Source organism: Galeopterus variegatus, unplaced genomic scaffold, assembly GCF_000696425.1.
Source record: "Galeopterus variegatus unplaced genomic scaffold, G_variegatus-3.0.2 Scaffold5660, whole genome shotgun sequence".
Lineage (NCBI taxonomy): Eukaryota > Metazoa > Chordata > Mammalia > Dermoptera > Cynocephalidae > Galeopterus > Galeopterus variegatus.
In genome coordinates this window covers 109,639-125,742 of record NW_007731771.1, presented here as the reverse complement: position 1 = coordinate 125,742, position 16,104 = coordinate 109,639, and the positions used below count along the sequence as shown (strand labels likewise).

General features: G+C 37.5%; 1 protein-coding gene across 1 annotated transcript; it reads left to right on the top strand.

Moving 5' to 3' along the window:
• Positions 1–12,885: 12,885 nt before the first annotated feature.
• Positions 12,886–15,487, top strand: CD1C (CD1c molecule). Its single transcript, XM_008589803.1, has 5 exons — positions 12,886–12,946; positions 13,223–13,489; positions 14,284–14,562; positions 14,780–15,058; positions 15,393–15,487. The coding sequence occupies exons 1-5, from the start codon at positions 12,886–12,888 to the stop codon at positions 15,485–15,487; spliced, it is 981 nt and encodes a 326-aa protein (XP_008588025.1).
• Positions 15,488–16,104: the final 617 nt, after the last annotated feature.

Genomic DNA, 16,104 nt, shown 5'->3' with positions numbered 1-16,104 from the left:
CCAAAGGAACAATTCTCCGATACCAGACTGTAAACAATAGGAAGCCTATGAAATGACTGAAGAGGAATTCCAAGCAACAATCTTAAGGAAACTCAACGAGATACAAGAAAACTCAGATAGATAACAAAAGGAAATGACAAAAATAATCCAGGATCTGAAGGGGAAACTTTACAAAGAGATAGATACCTTAAAAAAGAATGAAGCAGAACTCCTAGCACTGAAGGATTCATTCCATAAAATAAAAAATACAATTGAGAGCTTAAACAACAGAGCAAACAGAATAAAGAATTTCTCATCTTGAAGGCAGGAGATTTGAAATATACCAGGTGGACTAAATAAATAAATAAATAAATAAATAAAAGGAAGAAAAACAAATTTAAAAAATTAAGGAAAATCTACTAGAGCTGTCAGACAACCTTAAGTGTACAGATGTCTAAATTATGGGTGTTCTACAAGGGGAGGCGTAAGGCAAAGACAATGAAAACTTACTGAGTTAAATAAATAAAAGGAAGAAAAACAAATTTAAAAAATTAAGGAAAATCTACTAGAGCTGTCAGACAACCTTAAGTGTACATCTCTAAATTATGGGTGTTCTACAAGGGGAGGCGTAAGGCAAAGACAATGAAAACTTACTGAGTGAAATAATAGCTGGAAAATTCCCAGGTATTGGGAGAGAAATGTACTTTCAGATCCAGGAGGCTCAAAGATCTCCAACCAGATTCTATATGAAAAGGTCCTCTCCAAGACATATTGTAGTCAAATTGTCAAAATTCAAAGACAAAGACAGAATCCTAACAATGGTGAGAGAAAATTGTCAAGTCACCTTTAAGGCAGTCACCATGAAATTAAGAGCAGATTTCTCCACAGAAGCCCTACAGGTGAGGAGAGAATGGGATGATTTATTCAAAGTACTAAAAGAAAAAGAAAAATGTCACACAAGAATACTTTACACAGCAAGGCTATACTTCAGAAATGAAAGAGAAATAGTTTATGTCACAGACAAACAAAAACTACAGGAGTTCATCACCACATGATCAGTCCTACAAGAAATCTTCAAGGCAGATCTGCATCTGGAATTAAAAAANAATTTCTCATCTTGAAGGCAGGAGATTTGAAATATACCAGGTGGACTAAATAAATAAATAAAAGGAAGAAAAACAAATTTAAAAAATTAAGGAAAATCTACTAGAGCTGTCAGACAACCTTAAGTGTACAGATGTCTAAATTATGGGTGTTCTACAAGGGGAGGCGTAAGGCAAAGACAATGAAAACTTACTGAGTGAAATAATAGCTGGAAAATTCCCAGGTATTGGGAGAGAAATGTACTTTCAGATCCAGGAGGCTCAAAGATCTCCAACCAGATTCTATATGAAAAGGTCCTCTCCAAGACATATTGTAGTCAAATTGTCAAAATTCAAAGACAAAGACAGAATCCTAACAATGGTGAGAGAAAATTGTCAAGTCACCTTTAAGGCAGTCACCATGAAATTAAGAGCAGATTTCTCCACAGAAGCCCTACAGGTGAGGAGAGAATGGGATGATTTATTCAAAGTACTAAAAGAAAAAGAAAAATGTCACACAAGAATACTTTACACAGCAAGGCTATACTTCAGAAATGAAAGAGAAATAGTTTATGTCACAGACAAACAAAAACTACAGGAGTTCATCACCACATGATCAGTCCTACAAGAAATCTTCAAGGCAGATCTGCATCTGGAATTAAAAAAAAAAATAATAATAATAGTTACTACCATGAATACACAAGAAAGAACAAAACCATAAGGAATCTATATCATACCATTTCAAAAAACCATCAAACACAAAAGACAAATAATAAAAGAGAAAGAAAGGAGCAAAAGATATTTAAAACAACTATACAAAAATCAATAATGTGCCAGGGTAAGACGATAATTTTCAATAACTACCCTAAATGTAAATGTGTTGAATTCACACTTGAAAGATATGGACTGGCTGAATAGATAAAAAGACTAGACCCAACTATATGCTGCCTACAAGAAACTTACCTCACCTGTAAAGACTCACCCAGACTAAAACTGAAGGGATGGAAAAAGATATATCATGCAAATGAAAACCAGAAATAAGCAGTAGCTATACTTATATTAGATAAATGGACTTTAAACCAAAAACTATGAAAAGAGACAAAGAACATCATTATATGCTGTGAGCCATCCTGCTATAGGGAACGGCATGTGAGCCTGAGTACTGACACCCCTTGTTCAGCAGGCTCAAGAGGGTCTCATATGTGTGGCACGGCTCCGTGGAGATTTCTTGTTTGTTTCAGCTTTACTTGAAAAGCCTTTTCAGAATTAAAGGCCTAACTTTTGGCTTAGTGTGGCTTTGGGGGATTCCAAGGGCCCTGGAGTTTCTCAAAGCCATACTAGCATGTCCTTCGAAAGATTCCAAGGGTCCCGGGATTTCTTGAGGGACTTGTTAATAATACATCAAAATTAATTGGTTTGTTTAAAAGGCATTGTCAGTACTAAAGGTATTTTTGATGCATGTTCCTGGTATGGGTGGGCTTCATTTAATTTTGTTATTAATTTTTCTTGTTAGTGATGTGTGCATTAACCCATTGTGGCTGTGGTCATGCTCTTGTACGTGTGGAATGAAGTTATTATGTTGGATTTCTATCCACATTCCTCCAGGGAGACGGTGGGTCCGAGTGAAGTGGTGTTTACACCTAATTGATCACAACGAGTTACAGATTTCTCCCCACTCTCACAGTTTCACTTGATTTACCAAGAACATGTTCTTTCCTTAGTAATANTGTGGTCATGCTCTTGTACGTGTGGAATGAAGTTATTATGTTGGATTTCTATCCACATTCCTCCAGGGAGACGGTGGGTCCGAGTGAAGTGGTGTTTACACCTAATTGATCACAACGAGTTACAGATTTCTCCCCACTCTCACAGTTTCACTTGATTTACCAAGAACATGTTCTTTCCTTAGTAATAATAAGAATGATATATTGTGTTTTTATTAGCTTGAGTAGTATCATTTAATTTTTCACTTTGTTCCTTGTACTGTTCCCAGAGTCAATTGGCAAGAAAATAGAAAGTTTTACTATAAAGATAAATAGGTAAAATAGTAGAGATATATAAAAGGTTCTTATATTAATAGATTCTGTTTAGATTAGTTTAAAGCATAATTGTTTTTAATAGTAGTACAAAATATAATAGAACATTATAATTAAGTTTCATTAGATAAAAACGTGTTATAGATATTGTGATTTTGGTTAAGAATAAAAATAATTAAAATAAAACATAAAATATTAAATTGTTAAATATAAGTAAAATTTAATAGGAATTTAGGGTATAAGTTTATGTGTAAGTTTAAAAGGTTAAGAAATGTGATTCAGACCAAAAGTCTGATGCTGTAAAACCAAGCATGCTGCAATTGTATAGTTTCTTGGCCACAAGCCACAGGCTTTGGGGTGAACTATTGATGCATGAGTGGGTGTTTTTATCACAACATGAGTGCTTTGGAACATTCTGATTTTTCTGTTTCTATAGAGATGAAATAATAAACGTTTTGATTAAAAGATAAATCATCATGTAAAATGTTAAGTAAAAATATAAATAAAGCAAGATTCTTGTGGTTGTTGTCCACACTTGCACTAGACATCTGTGGTCCATCTCTTCCTTTTCACTGAATCCACACCACCTATTCAGGTCCAACGAATCCTGCAGAGCTGGTCTCCGGCAATTATATAACAATAAGGGGAATCTATCCAGCAAGAGGATGTAACAATCATGAATATATACACACCCAACATCATAACACTCAGATATATGAAGCAAACACTATTAGATCTAAAGGGAAAGATAGATCCTGATAGAATAATAGTTGGGGACATCAACACTCCTCTCTCAACAATGGGCCAATTGCCTAGGCAACAAATGAACAGAGAAATACAAAATTTAAACTACATGTTAGACCATTTGGACTTGGCAACATCAACAGAACAATTCATCCAGCAACTACAGAATATACATTCTTCTCAACAGCACATGAAATATTCTCCAGGATAGACCATGCTGGGTCACAAATCAATTCTCAACAAATTTTTTAAAAATTGGATTCATTTCAAGAATCTTTTCAGACCACAATGAATTAAAGCTAGCAATCAATAACAAGCAAAACTCTGGAAACTATAAAAATACATGAAAATTAAACAACACACTCCTGAATGCTATATGGGTCAAAGAAGAAATTAAACAGGAAATAAAAAAAAATTATTGAAACTAATGAAAATAAAAGTATATCACACCCAAATCTATGGGATACTACAAAAGCAGCACCAAGAGAGAAGTTAATTACAATAACTGCTTACATAAAAAGAATAGAAACACTTCAAATGAACAATCTAATGTTACACCTCAAAGAAGTAGGAAAACAAGGATAATCTAACCCCAAAATTAGTAGGCAGAGCGAAATAATTAAGATCAGAGCATAACTAAATAAAATAGAGAAAAGAAAAATTGGTAGAAAAGATAAACACAACAAAAGTTGTTTTTTTGAGAACCTGAGAAGATACGCAAAATAGAAAAAAAATTAGCTAGACTGACCAAAAATAGAAGATAGCAGACTCAAATAAAAATCAGAAATGGAAAAGGAGACATTACAACAGATATCAGAGAAATACGAAGAATCATTAGAGATTATTATGAACAACTATACACTAACAAATTTGAATATCTGGAGGAAATGAATACATTTCTGGACATATACTAACTACCAAGACTAAACTAAGGAGAAACAGAAAGCCTGAACAGGCCACTGACAAGCAATGAGACTGAAGCAGTAACAAGCAGTCTCCCAGACCGGATGGCTTCACTGCTAAAATCTGTCAATCCAATAAAAGTGAATTAATACCAAATTCTTTTCAAACTATTACAAAAAATTGAAATATAGGCCATTCTCCCAAACTCATTTTATGAGTTCAGCATCACCCTGATACCAAAATCAGACAAAGACATAACAAAAAAAGAGAACTTCAGGCTAACATTCTTGATGAACATATATGCAAAAATCCTCAACAAAATATTAGCAAGCAGAAAACAACAGCCCTCCAAAAAGATTATACACCGTGATTAAGTGGGATTCATTCCAGGGATGAAAAAAATGTTTCAACATATGCAAAACAATAAATGTCATACACCATATCAATAAAATCAAGGATGAAAACCATATGATTATCTCAACAGTCAGAGAAAAAGATTATACACCGTGATTAAGTGGGATTCATTCCAGGGATGAAAAAAATGTTTCAACATATGTAAAACAATAAATGTCATACACCATATCAATAAAATCAAGGATGAAAACCATATGATTATCTCAACAGTCAGAGAACAAAAAAAACATTTGACAAAATTAAAAATCCTTTCATGGTAAATATTCTCAACAAATTAGGTATATAAGGAAAGTATCTCAACACAATAAATCCATATTTGACAAACCCACTGCCAACATCATCCTGAATAGGGAAAAGCTGAAAGCTTTCCCATAGAACAGGAAAAAGACAAGGATACCTACTCTCACCACTTTTTAACATAGTATTGGAAGTACCAGCCAGAGCAATCAGGCTCAAGAAAGAAATGAAAGTCATCCAAGTTGGAAAAGACAAAGTCAGATTGTTCTTGTTTGCATATTACATGATCCGATATACAGAAAAACCTACAGACACTACCAAAAAAACTCTTAGAGCTGATGAACAAATTTAGTAAAGTTGCAGGACACAAAATCAAAATACAAAAATAAGTAGCTTTTTATACATTAATAATGAATTAGCAGAAAAAGAAGTTAAGAAAGGAAGTCCATTTGTAATAACTATCAAAACAAACAAAAAAAACAACCAAACAACAACAACAACAACAACAAACACCAAGGTGTAAAAGATCACTACCATGAGTACTACAAAACACTGCTGAAAGAAATTAGAAGGCAGCAAAAGATGAAAAAGCATTCCATGTTCATGGATTGGAAGAATTACCATTGTGAGAATGGTCATCCTGCAGAAGGTAATCTTCAGATCCAATGCAATTCCCATCAAAATATCAATTATGTTCTTCACAGAAATAGGAAAAGCAATCCCAACATTCATACGGAACAGCAAACTACCACAGATAGCCAAAGCAATCCTGAGTAAAAAAATAAAGGGATAAGCTTGGGGAAAATTATGTTAAATGAAATAAGCCAGGCACTGAAAAAGAAATACCATGTGTTCTCATTCATAAGTGGGAGGAAAAGAAGGAAGGAAGGAAGGAAGGAAGGAAGGAAGGAAGGAAGGAAGAGAGGGACGGAGAGAGACAGAATCACAATAATACACTAAACATTCAGTAGGAAAGAACAGAACTGCTGTTCCTAAAGGTGTGAAAGGTGGAGGGGAAGGGGATTTAGTGAGAAATTGGTTAATGGACACAAAGAATGATTAAGATTTGTCATGATCAATATGCTAATTATCTTGGTTTGATCATCACACATCATACAGAAACATCAATATTCAACTCTCTACCCATAAATATGTATAACTGTTTCAATAAAAAAATAAATGAATACAATTCTTAGAAAAATTTTTTTCAACTAGTCAAAATTCTGTTGGTTGTGAATCTATAGGGAAATGAAAAAATATAGTAAAACTAATATTTATTTAGCACACTGTATCTTAAAACATAAGAACATGTAGAATTAAGGTGTGTTTTTTTTTCTTTATAATAGCTTACCAAGAATCCAATAATGTTTTGAACAGTGCTTGCCTTCTTCTTGTCATATAACTTGAAAGATATGGAGTATTTTTTTATGTCTTGGTGAATTTCATACTCCTTTCTAATTTTGGGTCAGCTTCCAATATTTTATACTTTGAGTTTTCACTTTTGGGAAATATCTCTGAGTGTTCCTTTAATATAAAATTTTCTGCTGCCGTCCCGTCATTCTGTGCCTTCGTCCTTTTTTTCACAAGCACTTCCTTCATTTAGGTTGACAAGTTAGCCTTCACTAAGTTCTTTTAGCTTCATATCTATAGTCTCTCAGACAGCAGCATTATCAACATTCCCACAGTCCATTTTTTCTGTAACTTCTTTTATATTCAATTCAAATATCACTTCTACCATTGTTACTTTTCTTTTCTACGTTGTCAATTGTTACTTTTTTTTTTTTTTTTTTTTTTTTTTGAGACCAACCACACTGTGCTCAGCCAGTGAGCGCACGGGTCATCCCTATACAGGATCCGAACCCGCAGCAGGAGCGCTGCTGCGCTCCCAGCGCTGCACTCTCCCAAGTGCGCCACGGGCTCAGCCCCATTGTTACTTTTCTTTTCTATGTTGTCATTTTTGTTGCCCAATCCCTCCTTTTTATTATCCATCCATGTAAGATGTCATATGAAATTATTACTGGGATACGAGGAGACAACACAACTATACATTTTTGTTGTCTTTGCACAGAACAGAACAACAGTTTGTACATGACAAACTTTGAAATAAGTGATGTAATTGGTCACTGATTATTATGTGCATTTGTCATTTCCTTGGCAATTAATTGACTTAAGAGCTAGTAGTAAAGCTTGTACTTCATGAAGATATTAACAGTTAATATACTGTGGCAGTTAGAATTGAGCTATGTTGCTGGGGGTTGGTGTTATTTAACTAGACCACGGTAACTGAAATTTTTGTATATTTGAAACTGTACAAAGCAAAACCTGCCTAAATCAGAAAAAAGAAGAGAATTGCATTGACTGTGGGTCCCTAGAAATCAGTTTTATGTCTGCTTCTGCTGAGTGACACAGTGTTATTACCAGCCTGGAACCATTCTTTTATTGTTAATTTCTTGGATTGGACATTTTAAGACAAGTAGAATATTTGTTTTAACCTTAAAATCATGTGAGAGCAAACCTGTGATTAAAAACTTTTGTAAGGACAATTAAAAAAAAATTTCTAACCAGAGCCTAAGGCAGACACAAGATTCCTTGTTATCTTTCTACTCAGTTGGGTGTGTTTTTTCCTAGACCAATTTCATTAAGGGTATAGTAGAGGATATCTCTCTCAACTTATACCTTTAGGTGATCTCAAGACTACCTCATGGCCCATGTGGTTACCGTAGTCAAAGCACTTTTGGAACTATCTCTCCACAATGTCTTGGGAAACTCAAATCTCAGCTTCTATTTGCATCTCTAGTTTTCAATTTCTTATTTGTTTTGTTTCTTGCAGATTTCCTTACCTTGTGAGTTCAATGTATTCATGTATAAATAATTTTTAACATTATAGCTTACCCAGGATATCTATGTTTTATAGTTTTTTTTATTGTTTTCTTGTCTTCTGTCTTGCAATAAGAATGTCTTGCTTGTGGTTCATTTATTTATACACAGATCTAAAGATCAAGCGGCAAGACAATACTTTAGGTTTCAAAATTTAGCTAGGATGGTGGTTAAAATAAATGGGTATGAAGTTTAGGTAGGATTAGTGATAGGACAGAGAGGAGACCTAAGGAAATCAGATAAAGGGAAGTAGAGAACAATATGAGATCATAGAAAAGAAAGAAATGAGGACAAGGAAATAGAGAAGAGAAAGAAAAGACTATGCAAACAGAAATGAACAGAAACACAAAGTTAAAGAATGTTAAAGTTGAAACGGAATTAGGAAATATCAAGGTCTTCCAATTCAGTCATTGTTCAGTGGGGTATTAATGCTTCTAGTAAGAGGTACACCTAGGAGTTTATTCTACCTCTCAGTCTGGGACCTTCTCACTGCTGTAGAGGTGAGAGGGAGGGGGACCCATGCTACAGACAGGAACTGCTGCTAGAAATCAGATAGGGAAAAGAACAACAACCAGAGCTGAAAGAGAAGTGAAAGGCCCTGTGAAGGGCATGTGATTGTGGAAGGCGATGAGGTATCTCTAATAAGGAAGTGGACAGAGGCTGAGTATTCTGCTGCTGGGGAAGGGGATGAGAGAACAGAGTGTGAGCCTGTGTGGGATGGGGGCATGACATCAGAGTCCTGAGGAAAGCTCTCTCCAGGGGGAGCAAAATCACCCACTGGGGTGGACTTAGGAGAGTGACAGATAAGAGCCCAGGCAAAGGCTAACATGAGGATGCCTGTGGCCCAAGCACCCACAGGACTAGTAGAGGAAAGACTAGTGACAGGAAGAATACAGGGCTCCCCAGGATGGCTGAGACCCTCTGCTCAGGCTGGGTTCTAACCACAGGGTGTCCCACCTATCTCAGATAACTGTATTAGGATTTTGTGTGGCCAGAGAGCCTAAATAACCATTTCCTTTTTTCTCCATTGAATTTTATATTAATTTCAGATTCTTCGTACATCATTATTATTTTTTTTTTCCTTTTTGTCTTTTTCTTTTTTTACTGACCGGCAACGGGATCGCAACCCTCGGTGTTGCTCCTGCACCTCGCTCAGCCAGTGAGCGGCCGGTCTGTATGTGGGATCCGAACCCTCGGCGGGAGTGCCGCCGCACTCCCAAGCAGAGCACTGTAGCAGTGCGCCACCGGGCCGGCCCGAGATTCTTGAATCTATATGTATTCACCAGTATAAAGAGTCTGCCAGTTTCCCTTCTTACACGAACTACCTCCTCTGTCCCCTTTGGAGGTTGATATATGTAAACATTTGGATATAAAATTGATGTGCTTAGGAGTTTGGATTGTTTATGTGAAAGCAATTGAAATATTTTAGGCCTGAGATTGACATGATCAGGTTCACATTTCATATAGCAACTCTGAAGTAGGGAGCAGAATAGATGTGGAGAGATTTGGATTGTGATGCACCGTAAGGAGTTGTGGCAGTAATCTAGGTTACACATTATGAAAGCAGAACTGAATGCCTGTGAGGTTTGAGAGGGAGAGCCAGATTTTGGAAATTATGCAGATAAATGTCATGGTGACTGTGGGGAGTAATGGAGAAGTAAGTTTCTAAAGGAATGCAAGTTTTCAGGTTTCTGTTTGGATAATCGGATGAATATTACCATAGTAGGGGGTGATGGTGTTATCTACTCTACTAGCTCCCCTGAAGGAGAATTTTCCTTAAATAATTTTTGTTTCTTTCCTCAACCGTTACTCTTTCCTATGAAAATAGAGTGAATTATCTCTTTGGTGAATCTAGGACAGAAACAGGCATCCATATCTGACCACCTTCCCTCCATGCTTTACCTCTCGAGGCAAGTTGCTCTCAGAAGTTTCGTTTCTGGTCTTCTCCATGTCCGTGTCCTAATTGTCACAGGAGCATCCTGAACTAAGTGAGTGTGTTAGTCTTCTTGGACTTCCATAACAAAATACTATGCTGGGTGGCTTAAACAAAAGACATTTATTTTCTCACAATTCTATAGACTAGAAGTTCAAGATCTTAATCTGGCAGATTTTGTTTCTGGTGAAGCCTCTCTTCCTGGCTTTCCGACGGCTGTCTTTTCACTGTGTGCACATGTGATCTTTCCTTGGTAGGTGCACGCAGCGAGAGAAAGAAAGTGTGTGTGCTCATGTGAACATATTCTGGTGTCTCTTCTTCCAGGGACGCTAATCCTCTTCGATCAGGGCCCCACCATTAGGACGGCAGGTAACCTTAATTACTTTTTTAGAGGCCCCATCTCCAAATACAACTGTACTGGAGGTTAGAATTTTAACAAATATATTCTGGGGGAGGGATGCATGCAGTCCACAGCAGTGAGAAGGCCACTCCATTTGGGATCCAGTACTAGCATGATCACCTGGATTATACACTTATGGCTAATTATCTAGCAGCTCTATCAGAAATAAAGTTTGATAATTTAATCCATTTATCTCATGCTATCTTTATTTCATTTGGTTCTGAATTTAAGAGGAGGAAATGATGCTCCTTACTGAGTTCTATAATGTTAACCAGTATAGCTAGGTTGTATTGCAGTTATAAATAAACTTTAGAATCTTAGAGGCTTAACACAAAGTTTAATTCTCATGTGGGAAAACTCCATATAGATAAGGCAGCCCCTCTCCATCTCACAGCTCTGTAAGTTTGAATATTTGGCCTCCAAACTGGTTCTTCAGGGTGATATAATCTGATGTGATATTTTAAATGGTGAGGTCTGGAGGTGGTTTACCTCTCTAGCACCACACATTTCATTGTCTAGAACTCAGTCTCATGGCCCTAACACAATTATAAGGGAGTAGGAGGATTGTCTTTTTCCTGTAGGCCCATGGAGAAAAAAAAAAAAAAAATTGGTAAACACATAGCATTGTGTCTGTTATAGCTTTCTAAAACCACAAACTAAGAGCTCACCATTGACAGGAAGATGCAGATAAAGATGAATTGTGGTGCTTATGAGTGATCAGGCTATAACTTAAACTGTGTATTGCTCTTAAAAATATTTGTAGCTCATAGAAATTGCCAAATATCTGTGGTCGTAATAGAAAGAGCTCATCGAGAGTGATTTCTAGTCTCATTACTAATGTTGGCATATCTTAATAAGAAATAGCATCTATCAATACATCATGTTGTAAACTGTAAATATATACAATAAATATAATTTTAAAAAGAGACAATGCTACAAATGGGATTTTAGGTGACTTCTCCAATGCATTCAGAGAATGTTCGATATTATTTAAGAGACACTATAATAATAAGTGTATTCCCTGTATCTCAAAAAACATTTGTATTCATGTGTTCACACATATTAAGTAGTCAGAGTCACTGAACAATCACTAAGTACCTCCATGAAGTACTTAAATAAATCCAAATATTGACAAATGTTGCCCATTTGTGACAATGTATTTTGATCAGCTCACAAAATTTAACTTAAATATACATTTTATGGTCTCCCCATGTGTGCATCCTTTTGAAAAGCTATGTGCCTTAATTACCATAATCATACACAATTATATATTGCCCAGAATTTAGATCTCAATTGCAATGTACACTGTTCTTCTAGGACTTCAAATTCTAAACACTGCAGGGGTTAGACAGTTGAAATACTTCTCTAGAGAATATTGTTCTAAACAGGTTTGTATCTGGGACTCTACACATTGAAATTAAAATTGTCACAACACATTTTAATTCTTGGTTTAAACATAGTTCTTCTGTAGTTTAAATCTCCTTGAGAGGAGAGACCACACTGTCAATCTCTGTATGTTCACATGCCTAATAAGATACTTAGCACCAATCATGTATTGAGTGATGTTTTAGTGAGTGAATATATGGATTAAACTCGATAGATAGACTTACTTATATTTTTCATGGTCCTAAGCACTGTGAATGGCTGCAATTTCATCTCTAAGGACAATGAAGAATGGACTATAGTTTATACAGTTGCATTTGGAAATCACAGGAGATAAGAGAAAACTAATTCTCCAATTTACAAAATAATTTGTGAAAATCAAGAAATGGTAAAAGATGGAGGAACCAGGGGTGACATGGTCAAGGGAAGACTTTGAGGGAGAGAAGGATGGAGCAATGAGAGGAGGGGACATGATGGAGAGTGGAGAGCACTGTGATTGGTTAAAACAAGCAGGACCCAGGAAAACCGTGCAGCTTCTCCTTTTTACTTTACAGATGAAATGCAATACCCAGAGAGGTGAAATGACCTTTCAGTATCACACACCACTTTGTCCAAAGCAGTTGATAAAAACAAGTAAGTACGATGGAGCTTAGTGATCAGGAGAGCAGCTGGAATCCAGAGAGGAAAGAAGAGTTCAGAACTGGAGAGGAAATGAGAGTTTGAGTAGGAGGGCCAAGTTTGAGGGAAGCAGCAGATTTTCTTAGTTGCCATCAGTGGCTTGTGGGGAACATTATCTGTTGGAGAAAGAAAGAAGTCAGTCTAGAGATACAAAGGAGTAGATTTGCTGAAAACAGAGATCAAAAACCAGCTTTGCTGAAAGAAACATCTGCAAATGACATGCTGCTTCTGCAATTTCCGTTGCTAGCTGTTCTCCTCGCAGGTGGTGACAATGCAGATGGTAAGAACATCTCTGTCGGCTTCCTGGTTGGGTGGATTTGGGCAGAGTGTGGTGAGCTTTTCTAAAAAGGACCACCGAGGATACCGGGGTGCTTACCATCTAAGCATCCCGGTCTCCAGGTCCAGTTTACTCTTCTGGAGGATGATGACAAACAATGGGGCCCTGTGTGAGAAAAATCATCACAGCTAAGCTACTTATTAAACCTTTCTTTTCTCTCCATCCTGCTTTCTTATTTTTTTTTTTTTCTTACACTGCTAGGCCTTCTACCACCCACAGTGGTCCAGGAACCCATCTCATTCTATCTCATCCAAATCTCATCTTTTGCCAATCAAACCTGGGCACAAAATCAGGGCTCAGGATGGCTGGACGAGTTGCAGACTCATGGTTGGGAGAGTGAATCTGGCACAATAATTTTCATGCACTCCTGGTCCAAGGGCAACTTCAGCAATGAGGAGTTGTTAGACCTGGAAATGCTATTCCGTGTCTATTTCATTGGATTAACTCGGGAGATTCAAGATCGTGCCAGCCAATTGCAGTTCATATGTAAGTTCTATAAATTCAACTAATGGAATTCTTTGAAGTTCTTCTATTCCTGGGAACTATTCTCTGTTTCTTTCTGAACTATTCCCAATTATCCCATCCCACCATAAAGATCTACATGCATAAACTTCTGAGGGGATATTCCAGACATTGACTCCTCAAAATTTTCTAGACTTGCTGTTTTTGTAATATTTTATTCTTATCCTTTGTTATCTTCCCCTGTGGCCTACAATTCAGAGGCACAAACTGTTCCACTCTGTGCTTGACTTCCATAAAATATGGCCTCTTTTCCCATTCAGTTTCTTCAAATATCTATGTCCAGCAACCATTATAACCAATTTCATGCATCACAGAATACTGTACCCCTACCTCCCTCATACAAGGTCCCCCCTTACTCACTAGCCTGTATCATGTGCCTCAGCTATCATTTCCTCAAATCTTCCTCAGGTTAATCTCCTGTTATTTCAAGGCATTTATCTCTCTTGCCCCACTTTCCATCCAAAGCAATTTTTCTCTTCCTTGTTCCTGAACAAATACATCTTTGGCTCATTCTCACATCTATATATCCTCAGGTTAATCTCCTGTTATTTCAAGGCATTTATCTCTCTTGCCCCACTTTCCATCCAATGCAATTTTTCTCTTCCTTGTTCCTGAACAAATACATCTTTGGCTCATTCTCACATCTATATAAAACCTTCTTCTTGCTTCACTTCCCAATAAGGCCTTAGGTTCTTACATCATTGCTCTTTGTTTGTTTGTTTGTTTGAACTCTTTTTCTCATTGCTCCCTTCCCACAGATCCCTTTGACATACAGGTGAAAGTCGGGTGTGAGCTGCACTCTAAAGAAAGCCCAAAAAGCTTCTTCCAGGTAGCGTTTGATGGATCAGATTTCCTGAGTTTCCAGAACACATCATGGATGCCATCTCCAGAGGGTGGGAGTAGGGCCCAGAATGTCTGTGATCTACTCAATCAGTACGAAGGAATTAAGGAAATTGTGTACAAGCTTAACAGAAACACCTGCCCCCGATTTCTCCCAGGTCTCCTTGATGCAGGGAAGATGTATCTACAGAGACAAGGTCAGTTCAGCCCCTTGCTCTAAGATTTTTCTATTCAAGTTTTGCCCCTTTCTACCACATCCTTTAAACTTGAGACGAAGAAGTGGAGAAGAGGGAGAGGGGTTTCTGGGTGATAGTTTCTTAGAGGACAAAAGATAACTGCATATTAATGTGGATCTACATGCCCCTAAGCTGCCTGTGAGCATCCTCATCTGAATACCTTTTGTGTTTTCTGCAGTGAGGCCAGAGGCCTGGTTGTCCAGTCACCCTACCCTAGTATCTGGCCGGCTATCTCTGGTTTGTCATGTCTCCCGCTTCTACCCAAAGCCTATTTGGGTGACATGGATGCGGGGTGAGGAGGAGCAACTGGGCACTAAACGAGATGATATTCTTCCTAATGCTGATGGAACATGGTATCTCCGAGTAACCCTGGATGTGGATGCTGGAGAGGCAGCTGGCCTGTCTTGTCGAGTGAGGCACAGCAGTCTAGGAGGCCAGGACATCGTCCTCTACTGGGGTAAGATTGGAGGTCGGAAGTGTGAGTAGGTGATCCTTAAGCCTAGAGGGTAGGGTAGAGGAAAGTTTGATAATACCAGATCTAGGTGAGGGATCTCAGGAAAAATGAATACACATAATTCAAGGAATAGAGGAGTGTAACATTAGAGACCCACAGATTCAGAAAACTTGGGGATAGATGAGGAATCCTTCCTTGAGTAGGTATGGGGATAGTGACTGAAATAGGATGTTGATGTAACTCATATCCAACACACGTTAAGTAACGACATCAACAGAAGGAGTAGAATCAGCAGTGGGTTTAAAATGGCACCCGTGTATCTCTCCAATATCAACAGGGCACCGCCTTTCCATGACCTTCATCTCCTTGATAGTGATAGTGCCTTTGATTCTTCTGATAGTCCTTGTGATATGGTTTAAGAAGCGCTGGTAAGTTCTTTGTGTTTCCTCATCTCTTCCCAAATGTCTTATTCCGCATTCCCTTTTTTCCTCTCTTAGCTTTTTTCTCTTGATTAATCCAGCTTATCCTCAACCACTACCTCCAGCTTTCCCAGAGTTTCTACCATTTCTATTCTTCCATAGCTCATACCAGGACATCCCGTGAGGCTCCTCACTACGTCTCCCCCTTCATAATGAGAACCCAGGAGCCCAGGAGCAAAGACAACACAGTGATGACATTCTTTCCACTCTCCTTTTAAATGGTTCTCTTTCTGCCTGGTAATCACTTGTTAATAAAAGCCAATTTAATTTTGCAAATCTGCGTGGAATTGATTTCTTGCAATCTTTATTATTTCTAATAGTACTCAAGTTTCAAAACCCATTTCTGACGTCACTTCCACTACAGATGTTCCTTGACCCATAAGTGGCATCTTTCCCTCCTGCATTGCAGTTACTTGTGTCTTCCCCTTACCATTTTTAAGCTCCTTGTGGGCAAGGATCACGACAAAGGTGCCCTTTCTGCTTATAATATGTTCTCAGTGAAAAAGAAAACAAAACAAACAAAACCCCAACCATATACAAGTTGGATTAACTGTCATATTATTTCACAGT

Excerpts from the sequence above, each read along its gene's own strand:
- CD1C (XM_008589803.1), top strand. The coding sequence starts at position 12,886 with ATGCTGCTTCTGCAATTTCCGTTGCTAGCTGTTCTCCTCGCAGGTGGT. Across the intron at positions 14,563-14,779 it reads GATGTATCTACAGAGACAAG|TGAGGCCAGAGGCCTGGTTG; the intron begins GTCAGTTCAGCC and ends TGTTTTCTGCAG. Across the intron at positions 15,059-15,392 it reads GGACATCGTCCTCTACTGGG|GGCACCGCCTTTCCATGACC; the intron begins GTAAGATTGGAG and ends CAATATCAACAG.